This window comes from Rhynchophorus ferrugineus, unplaced genomic scaffold (assembly GCF_030347505.1).
Source record: "Rhynchophorus ferrugineus isolate W39M unplaced genomic scaffold, kcgeb_rfMv2 rfM6, whole genome shotgun sequence".
In the NCBI taxonomy this organism is placed as follows: domain Eukaryota; kingdom Metazoa; phylum Arthropoda; class Insecta; order Coleoptera; family Curculionidae; genus Rhynchophorus; species Rhynchophorus ferrugineus.
Window position 1 is genome coordinate 43,788,796 of NW_027472585.1, and position 15,644 is coordinate 43,804,439.

General features: G+C 37.1%; 2 protein-coding genes across 4 annotated transcripts in view; both read left to right on the forward strand.

Annotated features, from left to right (window-relative positions):
* LOC143197974 (BTB/POZ domain-containing protein Tiwaz) overlaps nt 1-15,644 on the forward strand; it is an 89,753-nt gene that overhangs the window by 70,813 nt on the left and 3,296 nt on the right. For all 3 annotated transcript variants that reach the window (XM_076406860.1, XM_076406859.1, XM_076406858.1), the window contains exon 3: nt 7,045-7,269. In XM_076406860.1, the coding sequence (XP_076262975.1) occupies nt 7,045-7,269 (225 nt within the window). The remainder of the gene's footprint in view (nt 1-7,044; nt 7,270-15,644) is intronic.
* Nucleotides 13,469-15,365, forward strand: LOC143197973 (uncharacterized). The gene is made up of 2 exons (XM_076406856.1): nt 13,469-14,112; nt 14,167-15,365. The coding sequence occupies exons 1-2, from the start codon at nt 13,597-13,599 to the stop codon at nt 15,232-15,234; spliced, it is 1,584 nt and encodes a 527-aa protein (XP_076262971.1). The 5' UTR covers nt 13,469-13,596; the 3' UTR covers nt 15,235-15,365.

Genomic DNA, 15,644 nt, shown 5'->3' on the forward strand with positions numbered 1-15,644 from the left:
GGTTTCATCGCTCATTATCAATTTAGACGAAAAATTTTCAATTTCACCAGATAGCCTTAAGATAGCATTACTGTAACTCGCTGATCAAGATCTCTCGGTAGCAATTTTTGGACTAATTGAATTTAGTACGGGAACATTTTCAAAATTGGTCTTAAACTGCGTTCAGAAGTATGTAACTGGAAGCCACGTCTCTCAATTGATGTTTCTATTGAAGACCCTGCAACACTATCGCGCACCATAGCAACATTTTCAGCAGTACAAGATGTTCGTTGTCTTCAAGAACGAGGCCTATCTGCTGTCGTGCCGTACTCTCGAAAGTTCGCATGTAAACGATAAATTGTGGTTTTGTGAGGCACTGGATAATTAGGATATTTTTGACGCATTTTCTGCTGTGTGGCAATAATGGAACGATTATTTTCAATAAATATCATCACTATTTCTGTCCGTTCTTGTGGCGTATCCATAATAAAATTTCGACATCATATTACCAATATGACGTGAAATCAAAATGGTAGCGGGACTTTTGCCCCACCTGTTATTAAGTTCGGACAAGACAAATACGAACGTACTAAATTTGAAAAAATAAATGACTAAATAAATATGACACAATTCTGAATATATAACAAAAGTTTATTGTATATTGGCGTTATAGAACTGACAGACGTGTATTAATAATAATTGCTGTTTTTAGGTATAAAATTTTGATTTCCAATTACATTACTGCGACAATGAACGAATTCATCCATAGAAACATATGCATCTGTATGTAAACATTTCCTGAAACCTGAAAATTAATTATTTTTCACCATTAGATCAACTCGTTCATATACACCGAATATTGATCTATGCATTTGGCCTACGGCCTCGCTAATATCGTGTTACATGTAACTAGTTTGAACTTTAATTATTACAGCTAATACAGTGCGTTGCGCTATATCGTACTGCTGATAATCATTTAACTTGTTTGTCCCCTACCAAGTCAAATGCGTGCTACATCTAAGATAACTTGATATTTATGTTATAGTGGAATAACGGTCTACAAAATACCCAGAAGAAGGGTACTGTGATCATTCAGTATCTGACCATCGTTGAGTTCAGACGTGCCACCATCGACTGCCCAAGCCTTGTCGACAGGTAAACCCAACGTCAATACCTTTTATAACTTATATTTTCCACAATTTATTTTATATCGTCATTAAATAACGGTCACATAATGTAAATACCACGGTTTCATTTCGTCTTACCTCCATTCACCGAGCCATGGGTAAATGACCCAAAAATTGGTGACCCCAACGTAATAAAAGTGCCTAACACGTAAACCAGCACGAGGGTAGCAAAGCAAAGGATAGTACGAGGAAGGGAACCCATCAACATCACATGGCGTTATCCCACGAGACTAGCTTGATGGACGGAAACAACAGAACACATGAACACTCTTGCATCACGAAACGGGACACGTAAGGCACTACACTTATAGGTAACTTCAAACAAATCGGAACGCCCCAAGACGAACGACGTCCTGCTACAACTTCGACGGCAGCTGATCCCGCAAAACTATTCGCTCAGGTTGGGATCCCCAGCTCATAAGCAGTCCTTAGGCAATTAATTGTGTAATTGCGGGTGTACTACGGAACCTGCACCACATAGAGGTACGTTCCACTAGGAGGGGAGTGATCACCTACAGCAAATTCAAAGGTTGGTAACGCCGGTGGATTGGTACCATGCGGGTCCCGGCTATAAAATACCACCACGACGACGGCTCGCCCTCTTTTCTTTTCTCTACCCCCTTGTAACAGTACCATTTCCACAGCGCTACTGTACTTCCTCTACCTAACCTAATATCCTGTCCATTCTCCCGTCCACCACATGTATCAATTTAAATCGAAATAAACAAGTATTTCTTCAACCAGTGTTTTTAGTTCTCGTGCAAATTCCTTCCAAAAATATTAGTGAATGTTCGGACAATCGCATCGACAACCACACATTCATACCGACTGACCGACCGACCAGACGAACATTCCTACACTGTCAACAAATGATTAGTTGAGGCCTCATATATTATTATTTATATATCTGATCTATTGGGATGTTTGAAGTGAAAATGAAGTTTTATGGCATTTGAGGAAGTGTCATCCCATTCCTGTGCGAATATTTTTTAAAATACGACGGTTATTTATTGAGTTGTTGAGCTCGTTGTCCCACTTTATATTCTTTTAGCATGCATTGTCTTTAAAGTTTATATATGAGGCATTCTCTAAAAAAACATCTCATCTTGATCTATTTTATGTTTGTTGAACTGTGTTTGGGCTTCTTACTAATATCAGGAAATAACTCCTGCAAGGAGGAAAGAAACAGAGAGAGAAACAAAATCTTTTAACAAAAACCATGCTACTATTAGGCTTTACCTTTTCTTGTATGTCAATTTACTGAAAAGTCAACAAAATATTTATATAAAAAAAATAGAAAATTAGTTCTTCTTATTTAGTTAAAAATAGTGACAAAACGCAAACAGCTTGGTGTTAGACTAAACCAAATGTACTGGCTGATAGGGCGCAAATCTAAATTATCATTAGATAACAAGGTTTTGCTGTAAAAGTCAATATTTAGGCCCATTTCTGCGTATAGCATTGAACTGTGGGGTACTACTAACAAATTTAACATAGATATCCTCCAGAGGTTCCAGAATAAAGTGTTATCGTCGATGCCCCGTATTACGTGTCTAACAAACTGATTCAGCGCGATATCCCCATAGAGCCCTTAACGAATGTGACTCGGAGTGTTAGTGCGAAGTACTCTGAAAGACTATTAATGCATCCCAATGCATTCGCCAGACAGTTAAATGTGCGCGATGACAGTGAAGTCCGTAGGCTCAAACGCAAACTACCCTACGAACTGATTAATAGACACATAGAGTGAGATTTAATAATCTCTAGAATAAGTTTGAATAGTCTTTAGAATATCTTAGAATATACTTTAAAATAAGTTGGAATAGTATCTAGAATAAGATTTAGATTACAAGTTGTACAGTAGATCACTTACTGAACTGATCTTCTACATGACAAGATAGTTAAATTATATAACTGAAATCATATAACAATACTTATTGCCCACGGGCAAACTGTTAACGTTCTAGTAGATTAATAAAAAAATTATTATAACAATTAAAGATATGAATATCGATCACGTTCAGAAGAAACCTTCAAGAAAGTCTAAGAAAATCAATAGAAAAACTTATTGGATGAAAACAAAGCTGAAGAAACTTTAACCTTTTTTTGACTCTGTTTACAAATCACAGTATTTTGGGACAAAAAATTTTATTACTTTAAAAACGAACATTGTTTTTTCATGGTGAAAATACTAATAAAGAAAAACAGTGAATGTATAAGAGCCATAGATGACGAAACACTGATCACACAGGTGTTTCTAAAAATGTGCGTGCAAATATTTGGCTTTCATGTTACAACTTTCTGTATTCCTCTTACAAAACGGCGATTTTCAGTTTGTACCCGTAATAATTGTTTTAAACTTATTGATACATTTTTACTGGTCGTTACCAACTAATTTCTCTAAGGTGACTTAAAACTGGATACTTATGTAAGAGGACCCATTAGCCCTTAGTAAGAGGACCCATTAGCAGAAAACCACAGCAGTGCCTGGTGGTCATCTGCTTTTGTTCTTTCATTATTCAGTAAGCTTCTTCTTGTTTATCTCTAAACATTTTGGATGGGAGGTGGGTGTTTAAGTTTAAGTAAGTAGTTTACATATGTGTCTCTTGCTACGCTACGTCCAAAAATATAGTTGGGCAAAGTCTTACCCTTCGTAGGATTTCTCAATAACGTCTGTGTGCCTGTGTGTCAGTTCTATATATCTGCTGGTTGATTGTTGAATGTTTACTCATAAAATAATACTTTCTATCTATAATTTGTTTTAACCTTCTTAACAGGTACCAAATTCTATATAAACATTAAAACAATTATCAAACCAGCGTATATTCGAAAATGATAAATTCCCTAGGAATTTCTAAACATAACAAGAACAGAGGTACTAATTTATTGTACAAACTGTTTATCATCGGAGACGTCGCGGGACTAGTTTCAAGCTGGTCCGCCATAACCGGACAAAGCAATTCGCATATTCATCCTGCGCGACTAAAAATGTCATCATTAGCATAGCACGCGTAAAACTGTGGCGCCGATGGTGAAAGAACGGCGCCAGACCGCTTTCCTTCGAACACACACGGAGCGAAATTGTTTAAAAATTAAGTATCATAGCGGTTTTGTGTAAAGAAGGCGGATATGTGACGCGATGGTCTCTTTTAGCGCCAGGCTAACGATCATTTATATTGTGTTTGCTGTAACGTATGTTGTCGTTGACTTTGTCGTTGCTTTAAATTGCTTTTATATGTGGCTGATGGTAAACTCATTTCAGTATATGACATTAAGGCCTGAGATATGTCTAGGAACGCTGCTGAATAATATTTTTGGTGATTTGGAGCTGTTAAGCTATATTTTCTAGACTTCAGTCCATCTGTAGATCTTCTTGACCGCTACTTGTATAGTTCTGTAGCCTTAGACAGAGATACATCTTTTGTCATTATAACTGTGTCGTCAGCAAATGTTCCAAGTACTGTTTCTTTTGTTCTTAGCTTAGACCGTCAACGTTATAATGATGTTATTGATATAAAATATAATCCTTGGATAAACACTTTTAAAATATTTAATTAGTGAATTAAAATCATGTTTCTTTGCTTCAAAAAATTGTATTGGACGATTTATCAGGCTACCAATTGTTGATATAATTTTAATAATATAAGACAAAGAGTGTTCTGGACGGTCAAAAAAAAATGATTACGAATATTTGAAGGCACTACTCTATGATAATCCATGTAAAACCCAAGAAGAATATGCAGAATTGTAAGGAGTAATAATGTCCTGTGTCTTGAAGAATGATCCAAAAGCTGCTATATTTTATGCCGTATAAATTGAGTTTGATTATGTGTGGAAGTACTACTTCAGTAACAAAATCCGAAAGTTTCTTTGTATCGTATTGTTACTAGTAGTGAAAAGTGGATCGCTTACGATAACCAAAAGCAAAAATATCATGGGGATCATCTAGTAATGGATCAACATCAACGGTCAAACCGAATATCCACGGCTCCAAGCTAATGCTCTATAATTAGTGGGATTAGCTTGGTTCGGTATACTATGAGCTGATAAAACCTTTCAAGACCATCAATGGGGATCACTATCCACGACAATTGATGCGTTTAACAATTAAATATGAGCAAAGATATAGCAATGTTATTCTTCAGCATGACAACGCTCGACCACATGTTGCAAAACCGGTGAAAACATTCTTGGAACCATTAAAATGGGAAGTGCTCACCACCCTACGTATTCTCCAAAAATGTCTCAATCAGCGCTTCAGTTTTTATAAAGATACTAAAAAAATGGGTCGATTTGTAGACAGTCCCAAAATATACATTGTTCTTTCAAGATGGTATCAGTAGATCGCCTGAAAGATGGAAAAAATAGAGGCTATCGATGGACAATACTTTGAAAAAAATATATTGTACCGTAACAGGTCAATTGAAAAGTACTCGGCCTGACACATAGATGGCGCTACTAGAATTATCCATATGTTTTTTAGTTAAATCTAAGCGTCAAAAGATGCGTGTATAAATTTGACAGCTGTCAGATCACTAGTTTGTGAATTATAGCAATTTCGCGTGTTGATAAAATATTGCATTTTGAAGAAAAAAAAAACAGTTGAAGCAAAAACTTGGCATGATGCCGAGTTTCCGGACACTGTCCAGGAAAATCAACCATCAAGGTAACATAAGTAACATCAACCTTTGGTAAGTTAAGTTAAGAAATGAGCACCGAAGATGGCGAACGCAATGGACACCGAAAAGAGGTTGTTACCGACGAAAACATTTAAAAAATGCACAAAATGATTTTGAATGACCGTAAATTGAACTTGAATGAAATAGCAGACACTCTAAAAATATCAAATGAACGTGTACATCATATCATTCACGAATATTTGGGTATGACAAAGCTCTCTACAAAGGGGGTGCCGCGCGAGCTCACTTTTGACCAAAAACAACGACGAGTTGATGATTGGGAGCAGTGGTTGAAGGTGGTCAAGAGTAATAAACCCGAATTTTTGCGTCAATATGTGACAGTGGATGAAACATGGCTCCATCATTTTACTCCGAAGTCCAATCGATAGTCATCCGAGTGAACTGCACACGATGAACCTGCTCCAAAGCGTGGGAAAACGCAACAGTCGACTGGCAAGGTTATGGCGTCTGTATTTTGGGATGCGCATGGAATAATTTTCATTGACTACCTTGAAAACAGAAGGCCCATCAACAGCGACTATTACATAGCGTTATTGGACCGTTTGAAGGACGATATCGGCGAAAAACGGCCGCATTTGAAGAAAAAGAAAGTGCTGCTTCACCAAGACAATGCACCGTGTCACAAATCAGTGAAAACGATGGCAAAAATCCATTAATCGGGCTTCGAATTGCTTCCTCATCCACCGTATTCTCCAGATCTGACCCCAGCGACTATTTCCTGTTCTCAGATCTCAAAAGAATGCTCGCTGGGCAGAAATGTTTATCGAATGAAAAGGTGATCGCCAAAACTGAGGCCTATTTTGAAGCAGAGGACAAATCGTACTACAAAAATGGTATCGAAAAGTTGGAGGGTCGCTATAATCAGTGTATCTTGAAGGGAATTATGTTGAATAAAAAAAAACTAGTTTTGCCAAAAAATTGTGTTTTACTATGGCAGGCCGGGGACTTTTTAATTCACCTGTTATATTGTACACTTTTCATAATAAAGTTTTAAATTAAATAATCCTTTAAAACTAATTTATAAGCCTATATCAAGGAAAAATGCTACATTTATGTAATGCGATTTGTTGACACGCCAACACATTTAGCTACAGCCCCTTTCTTCTCTTTCCATAACTCAAGTAAACTAAATGAAAAATCGACAAAATGCAGATGTGAAATTGATATTTTTGTTTCAGGCTAATGTCTCCCAATACCTCACCAGCCACCTCGCCCACGATGTCAACGTCATCGTCGCCAACCCCGCCACCGGCGAATACCAATGCTTCGCTGTCAGCTGCGACCACTAGCTACGGTAAAATGACGGGGATACCCTGCGTTGCGGCGGCCTCAAGATACACGGCGCCGGTTCACATAGATGTGGGTGGTACCATTTACACGTCATCCTTAGAAACCTTAACTAAGTAAGTTCGATCAAAATGAATTTCGATATATAAAAACGACAATTCAATCAGTATAGAACCACCGAGATTTCTGGACAAAATCTGAAACAAATGATTTTTACGAGGCTGGTTTAAATATGATCGAGTCAAACACCCTGACACGTTTATTTACTTGAAAAAATTTACAAAAATATACAGTATTTCTAGGTATTTCCCCTCACTAGTTACGCATTTTGTCAGGTGCTCACTACCGAACTGATTCCGCAAACGCAGAATAAATTTCGCATTTTTAATGCCTTCCCACACTAAAAAACAATTGACAATACGTTGCGCTACGGCGGTCAGCACTTGACGTTCACTCATAGTCGTAGCACGCGCGGGAAACATGCGCTCCCGACGAAAACTATGCCAAACTATTCATAAGGGACCCAGCTATCACATACTTAAGCCACGACCTTTAAACATACACCTACAGCTTTTGTCTCCATCATGTTTGAACCACCCTCGTATAAGCCTCTTTAAAAAGTAGCCTTACCCCATTAAAAAGGTTTCGCAGAGATTTGAACAAATGCCAATCGCATGGCGCAATATCCAAGCTATACGATGGGTGTAATAGTAAAAGATAAAGCCATGCCATTCATGACCTGATGTTTGAGGAGTTTGAAGATCCTTCCACCAAGGGGTGAAAGAGCCATTGGTTTATTATCTCAACAGTGGAGGAATTAAATGGATACCGTTGGCCGAAGCAATAAATAGTCGCATTTGACTGTAGCAGTTATAAATTAAGATGAAGCAATACCAAATTGAGCTACCAGAAATCACGTCAAGTAATAAAAATTGGTTTTGCCTATAGAATATTCTTTTGACATCCTTAGCTAAATCGCAGAAAAACCTGAATCTTCGCTGGTGACTAAGTAATTGCCAGATCGTGATAAATGTGATCCCTATCGAGAAACTGACCGCGCTCAGTTATTACAGGACAGTTGGAAGTTAAAACATCGCAGCGGCAGCGATGAAACTGTAAATCTAATCTCTCGGGATCTCGATAAATCCAGCACAATTAATTATCTATTGTAAATATCTCCGAAACCATTCTTCAAAAATAGACACCGCACACTCATAACTAACTCGGACGCACGGCCATAATTCATCGTCGATTGAATAAGGCCAATTCGCTATCCATCCATTGTACATTGAGAACGTAATTTACTCACAATACGTAAGCCCATTAAAGCGTTAAACGTTTAAGTATTAAATTACCGCCACTCTATTAAACATACTTTCGTGGATCGGCTTTGATTATAACTACGGGGAATTAATCAAATAGTTCGTGGCTTAGTAGAATATACTGGCTTGATATACCGATTTCGTACTGCTACAATGATAGGAAATCGATTTTAATTAACAAGAGTAACTGCCCAAGTGAAAAAAATAATAAGGCGACTTGGGTAAAGGCGACAGGACGGTCCACCTACTGTTGCCATTGTCGCAGGTTCGAATCATATTATTACGGACATTACACATATCCTGAAAGTTTCCTTTAGTCACTGTCACTTTTCGAGACACCGTCCAAGTCAATTACTGAACTGTTAGTTTCCAATCTGTCTAAAACATGTTCACGATTCCACCATTTATCAATTACTTCCTCTGTATGACTTATCAGTTCATCCAAACCGAAGGTGATACGGTCACAATGCTTCCTTCCAGATGTCCAAACAGTTCTTATATCTAAACAGTTTATTGTAATAAGTCTTTGCTAGCCCCCCATATCAAGTCGATTGGATTGAATATACAGTGATAGGAAGGAAGTCGTAATACTATGGGACTATATTGTTCAGCCATCTGATCTACTGTATATGTTTTCACGGGCTTATTTCTAAAAAATAAATTGCAAAAAAAGCAATGAAACATTTCATTTATATTTACCTAGTAACAATTTGAAATAGTTCATTGTTATTACAGCCTTTGTTGATGCACTTGTTGAAATCTTCGGCTGCGGTAATAAACATAGATCACAAAACTGTTAAAGTGAAGACCATAACTGGATCGAGTTTCCTTTTGTGAATCGTTGCTAAAACGAAGTAAATGGAACCGTTCTTGAAACAAGTGGTTACATACGATGATAAATGGATAACGTATAATAATTATGTAGCGAAAAGGTTATGTTCAAAACCCACAGAGTCTTTACAAATGATTTCTACCCACATTGACGCCAACGAAGATGATGCTAAGTATTCGGTAGCACTGGAAAGGAACTAGTAAAATTACTGTAACGTTTATAAGAATACTTTCGTAAATAAGCTTTGATTATCAATTGCAATTAATCGAATAGTTCGTGGCTTGGTAGAATATACTGAATTTTGAATTTAAAGGACTTTAATTTTTTCTTGATTTTCTCGATTACGCTCTAACTTTCTTGCGTGAGCTTATTTTCGATCGCATTACTTGCCTCCACTTTGCCATCATGACTTAAAAGATACACCGTTCTTTTGAGATGGAATCCATAAATTGTCTAAGAGCTTGGAAAAAGTAGCGGCTATCGATGGACACTACTTTTAATCAATTTTTTTTACAATAAAGCTATAAATTTTAAATAAACCCTTTAAAACTAATTTATAGACTTATAACATTTTAATTATTCATTTATTTTCTTGATTTTTCTTTTCTATTTCTATTTGTAACTTCACTTTTCATCACGATATTTTCAAATTTACAAAAAATCACTAAAATTAATTAACATTCATTAAATGCGCGCCCAAAACAAAAATTCTTTTGATTAACAAACTATTTATTTAATATCACAATTCGCTTACTAAAAGGCAACATCATTTGACAGAATCGTAAGACATCGCTGTTGAAGACCTATTTGAAACAACAACATTTTCTTATAAAAGAGTACAATATACGGGTAAAAAACCAGTTGGGTAAAAATTCATCTCCTTCGGGCATATTTCTTCCGGTTTGGACGTTTTCGTGGCCTCCACCGCTGGTACGTTCCTGAAAGAGTCTAAAATGTTCTGCAATTCGTCTTCATTGATATCCTGGTTGCTACTGACGTTGGATAACTGATGAAGGGAAACGGAACCACCTTCCACAGCGGCAATTTTTTTCTGTAAGTTGTTATATTCTTCGGCGATCTCTTTTCTGGAATCCTCAAGGATATATTGCAGTCCTTGAAGTAGTTTAAAGCGTTCATCTTCGAGATTCAACAACTGGAACCGTAAATCTTCGTATGGTTCCATGATAGAGTTGTGATCGTTGGCTTCAAAAGTTACCTGTTTTATTTCTGTTTTTATGTTGTTGCAGTTTTTGTTTTAGATTAATGATTTTTTGTTAGAGACAATGTCTTTCTAGAGTTATCTCGTGCTCCTTACCACTTTTACTTTGAAAGTTTATTATATCTTGAAGCCACTGCTTGCGATGCGCTTCAGGATGCGACAGGAAGAACTTTATCTCAGCCTGTTCGCATTTCAAACATTCAGTTTCCTTGTCTTGAACGTTACGAATATTTTCGAGGTTTTGAAGCTTTTCCAGTAGGATTTCTATACTAATATTGGACTGTGATGAGAGAAACTTCAACTCGCATTTTAAATATTCTTTGATTTTCTCGATTACGCTCAAACTTTCTTGCGTAAACTCGTTCTCGATCGCATTACTTGTCTCCACTTTATCATGAAGACTCAAAAGATACTTCGTAAATTGCCTGAAAGATGGGAAAAAGTAGGGACTATCGAAGAAAAACACTTTAAACCATTTTTTTTTCCAAAAAAATTAAAGCTTCAAATGTTAAAAAAGTCCTTTAAAACTCATTTATATTAATATAACATTTTAATTATTCATTTATTTTCTTAATTTTGCTTTTATACTTTTATTTGCAACTTTAGTGTTCATCGCGTAATTTTCAAATTTCAAAAAAATTACTAAAATTATTTAACATTCGTTAAAAACACTTTGAAAGTAATAGTTCTTTTGATTAACAAACTATTTATTTAATATCACAATTCGCTTACTAGAAGGCAACATCATTTTACAGTATCGCAAGACATAATTGTTGAAAACCTATTTGAAACAACAACATTTTCTTATAAAAGAGTACAATATACGGGTAAAAAACCATTTGGGTAAAAATTCATCTCCTTCGGACATATTTCTTCCGGTTTGGACGTTTTCGTGACCTCCACCGCTGGTACGTTCCTAAAAGAGTCTAAAATGTTCTGCAATTCGTCTTCATTGATATCCTGGTTGCTACTGACGTTGGATAACTGATGAAGGGAAACCGAACCACCTTCCACAGCGGCAATTTTTTTCTGTAAGTTGTTATATTCTTCGGCGATCTGTTTTCTGGAATCCTCAAGGATATATTGCAGTCCTTGAAGTAGTTTAAAGCGTTCATCTTCGAGATTCAACAACTGGAACCGTAAATCTTCGTATGGTTCCATGATAGAGTTGTGATCGTTGGCTTCAAAAGTTACCTGTTTTATTTCTGTTTTTATGTTGTTGCAGTTTTCAGGTATCGATGCGTTTTTGATAGCGATTATGTTTTAGATTAATGATTTTTTGTTGGAGACGATGTCTTTCTAGAGTTATCTCGTGCTCCTTACCACTTTTACTTTGAAAGTTTATTATATCTTGAAGCCACTGCTTGCGATGCGCTTCAGGATGCGACAGGAAGAACTTTATCTCAGCCTGTTCGCATTTCAAACATTCAGTTTCCTTGTCTTGAACGTTACGAATATTTTCGAGGTTTTGAAGCTTTTCCAGTAGGATTTCTATACTAATATTGGACTGTGATGAGAGAAACTTCAACTCGCATTTTAAATATTCTTTGATTTTCTCGATTACGCTCAAACTTTCTTGCGTAAACTCGTTCTCGATCGCATTACTTGTCTCCACTTTATCATGAAGACTCAAAAGATACTTCGTAAATTGCCTGAAAGATGGGAAAAAGTAGGGACTATCGAAGAAAAACACTTTAAACCATTTTTTTTTCCAAAAAAATTAAAGCTTCAAATGTTAAAAAAGTCCTTTAAAACTCATTTATATTAATATAACATTTTAATTATTCATTTATTTTCATAATTTTGCTTTTATAGTTTTATTTGCAACTTTAGTGTTGATCGCGTAATTTTAAAATTTTCGAAAAATCACTGAAATTATTTAACATTCCTTAAAAACACTTTGAAAGTAATAATTCTTTTGATTAACAGACTATTTATTTGATATCACAATTCGCTTACTAGAAGGCAACATCATTTGACAGTATCACAAGACATAATTGTTGAAAACCTATTTGAAACAACAACATTTTTTTATAAAAGAGTACAATATACGGGTAAAAAACCAGTTGGGTAAAAATTCATCTCCTTCGGGCATATTTCTTCCGGTTTGGACGTTTTCGTGACCTCCACCGCTGGTACGTTCCTAAAAGAGTCTAAAATGTTCTGCAATTCGTCTTCATTGATATCCTGGTTGCTACTGACGTTGGATAACTGATGAAGGGAAACCGAACCACCTTCCACAGCGGCAATTTTTTTCTGTAAGTTGTTATATTCTTCGGCGATCTGTTTTCTGGAATCCTCAAGGATATATTGCAGTTCCTGAAGTAGTTTAAACCGTTCATCTTCGAGATTCAACATTTGGAACCGTAAATCTTCGTATCTTTCCATCACAGAGTTGTGATCGGTGCCTTCAAAAGTTACCTGTTTTATTTCTGTTTTGATGTTGTTGCAGTTTTCAGGTATCGATGCGTTTTTGATAGCAATTATGAGTTCAGCCTTTTTTCGTTCTAGATTAATGATTTTTTGTTGGAGACGATGTCTTTCCAGAGTGATTTCGTGTTCCTTACCACTTCTGCTTTGAAAGTTTATTATATCTTGAAGCCACTGCTTGCGATTCGCTTCAGGATGCGACAGAAGGAATTTAATCTCAGCCTGTTCGCATTTCAAACATTCAATTTCTTTGTCTTGAGCGTTACTAATGTTTTCTAGGTTTTGAAGCTTTTCCAGTAGGATTTCTATACTAATATTGGACTGTGATGAGAGAGACTTCAACTCGCACTTTAAATTTTCCTTGATTTTCTCGATTACGCTCAAGCTCTCTTGCGTAAACTCGTTCTCGATCGCATCGCTTTCCTCGGCTTTACCGCCAAGGCTTCGCGCCTTCTCCAACAGATCCCTGAACGTCTCGTTCTGCCGATGCAAATGATCGATTCGGGCTCTGGTTTTGATTATTTCATTTTGAATTTCCATCGCTCCATAATACCGCGACCAGAATTTTGACGAAAGCGACGACGAACTGTCACTGTCATCGCCGTCGCCATTCGAAACTTCAAAATTCATTTCAATCATCATGTCCGATAACATAGCCAGGAAAATTCGAAAACTGGAAAATCAAAATTCGAAATTCAAGAGGCTGCTGGAGACCACGTTGCAGATCACCAGCGAGGAAACGGCGAAATGTCTGAATTTGCGGAAGGAGTCTAGTTATTTGAAACGGGCGGTCTTCGAACTGGAGGGTCAGAAGAAGCAGCTGGAGGAGGAACTGAACATGTATCTGAACGATAATCCCGAGTTTGCCGGTCCGAAAATTCGAAACCTGAACAACGAGGACCTGGACATCAAAGATATATTGAACACCGTGCTGAAAGATGTCGAGCGAGAGTCCCAGGAAGTAGAGGGACTGAAGATCGACGACAAAAACTTGAAGGAGATAATTTTTAATTTAAACCAAGAAAAAGAACACCTGTTAAAGAATATTGAGTTGATAAAACACGCCAATGAGGAAAATAATCGCTTGGCCGAGGAAAATTTGAAACTGCGACAGGAACTAGCCTCCTTACAGAAGGACGACACCAACGAAACAAAGGTAATGTCTCTTAGCGGACAGGATTTAGTCAATAAATTAACCACAGTGGAACAGTTGATGCTAGATATTGAGAACGACCTCACCGAGTCCAAAAATGTCTCCAAAAATCCCCTAAATATCCCGACCGAAAACACGATTCTCGAACTGAAACTGTCCTCTCTGGAGAAGCAAAAGGAAAAAATACTAAACGACCTTCGTACGAGTCTTCTCTTATCAGCGAATGAGATCAGCAAGCTTCATTGTAACACCTCAGATGATCAGATAAAAAGCGTCCTGAACGAATTGGAGGTTCATAAAACCATTTTGATGTTGAACCTGGGTAACCTCAAGGATTTGAAGATGTCCAGCGATAAAGGTAGTGCGGAAGAGAATATCGATACCATCGATCACTGCAGCCTTTCCTGTTTCAAAGCTGAGAAATGCGTGCTGCCCCCCATCAGCGAAAACAGCGAGAAATACTTGACGGCAAAACAAATAGACTTATCGCAACTGTCGACATCAATAGAACGCTTCAATTTCGATATGAACATCTCCGGTGATAAGCCCATGTCCATATCATCCTTTCCCAGTAACAGCTCGGAGATAATCCAAAAAATTATCGATATTCGAGACAGTAAGTTATCCGATTATAGTTTGGAGAATATATCAGTAGACCAGTTATCTACACTGGACCAAGATTATCACGAATTACCCACCGTGTCCGAAGAAGAAGAAACGGTCAGTGAAATATCCAGCGAACGTGACCGGTTGAAAACTGAAATCGCCCGTTTGGAAGACGAAAAATCAGTTTTGATACAGCAGCTGGAAATTTACTCGGTTCCCAATAACCGCTGCGTGAATCTGCCAAAGGAAAAACACGAAATCATGGGAGAAATGTCGTCAGTCTGTATAGAAATGCCCGTGATACAAAGTGCAGTAAACGATGAAGAACAGTTGGAGCAACGAGTTAAGGAACTGGAGGAGGATAATCGGAAAATCCGAGGAGATCTGCACGTGTTACTTCAGGAGATCCAAAACGACAAGGAGGATAACGCCGTGTTGGAAAGAGGAGAGAAACTTATCAAGGACAACGGTGGTTCTATTGGGGATGTGTTGAAAACTGATAGCAAACAAAACGTGTGATTTTATTAATATACGAGAAATATATATTATTTAAAAATAATGATTCTTACTCTTGTATTATTCTGATTTCTGATCAGACTGGCGGACAAATCATTTCACAAACAATTGAAAAGTGCCCGGCCTACCATAGTAAAACAAATTTTTTTGGTAAAATTAGTTTTTTTATCCCACATAACCCCTTCACGGATGACACACTGATTATAGGGACCCTCCAACTTTTCGATACTATTTTTGTAGCACGATTTGTCCTTTGTTTCAAAATAGGCCTCCGTTTTGGCGATCACCTCTTCATTCGACGAAAATTTCTTCCCAGCGAACATTCTTTTGAGATCTGAGAACAGGAAATAGTTGCTGATGACCAGATCTGGAGAATACGGTGGACGAGGAAGCAAATCGAAGCCCAATACAGA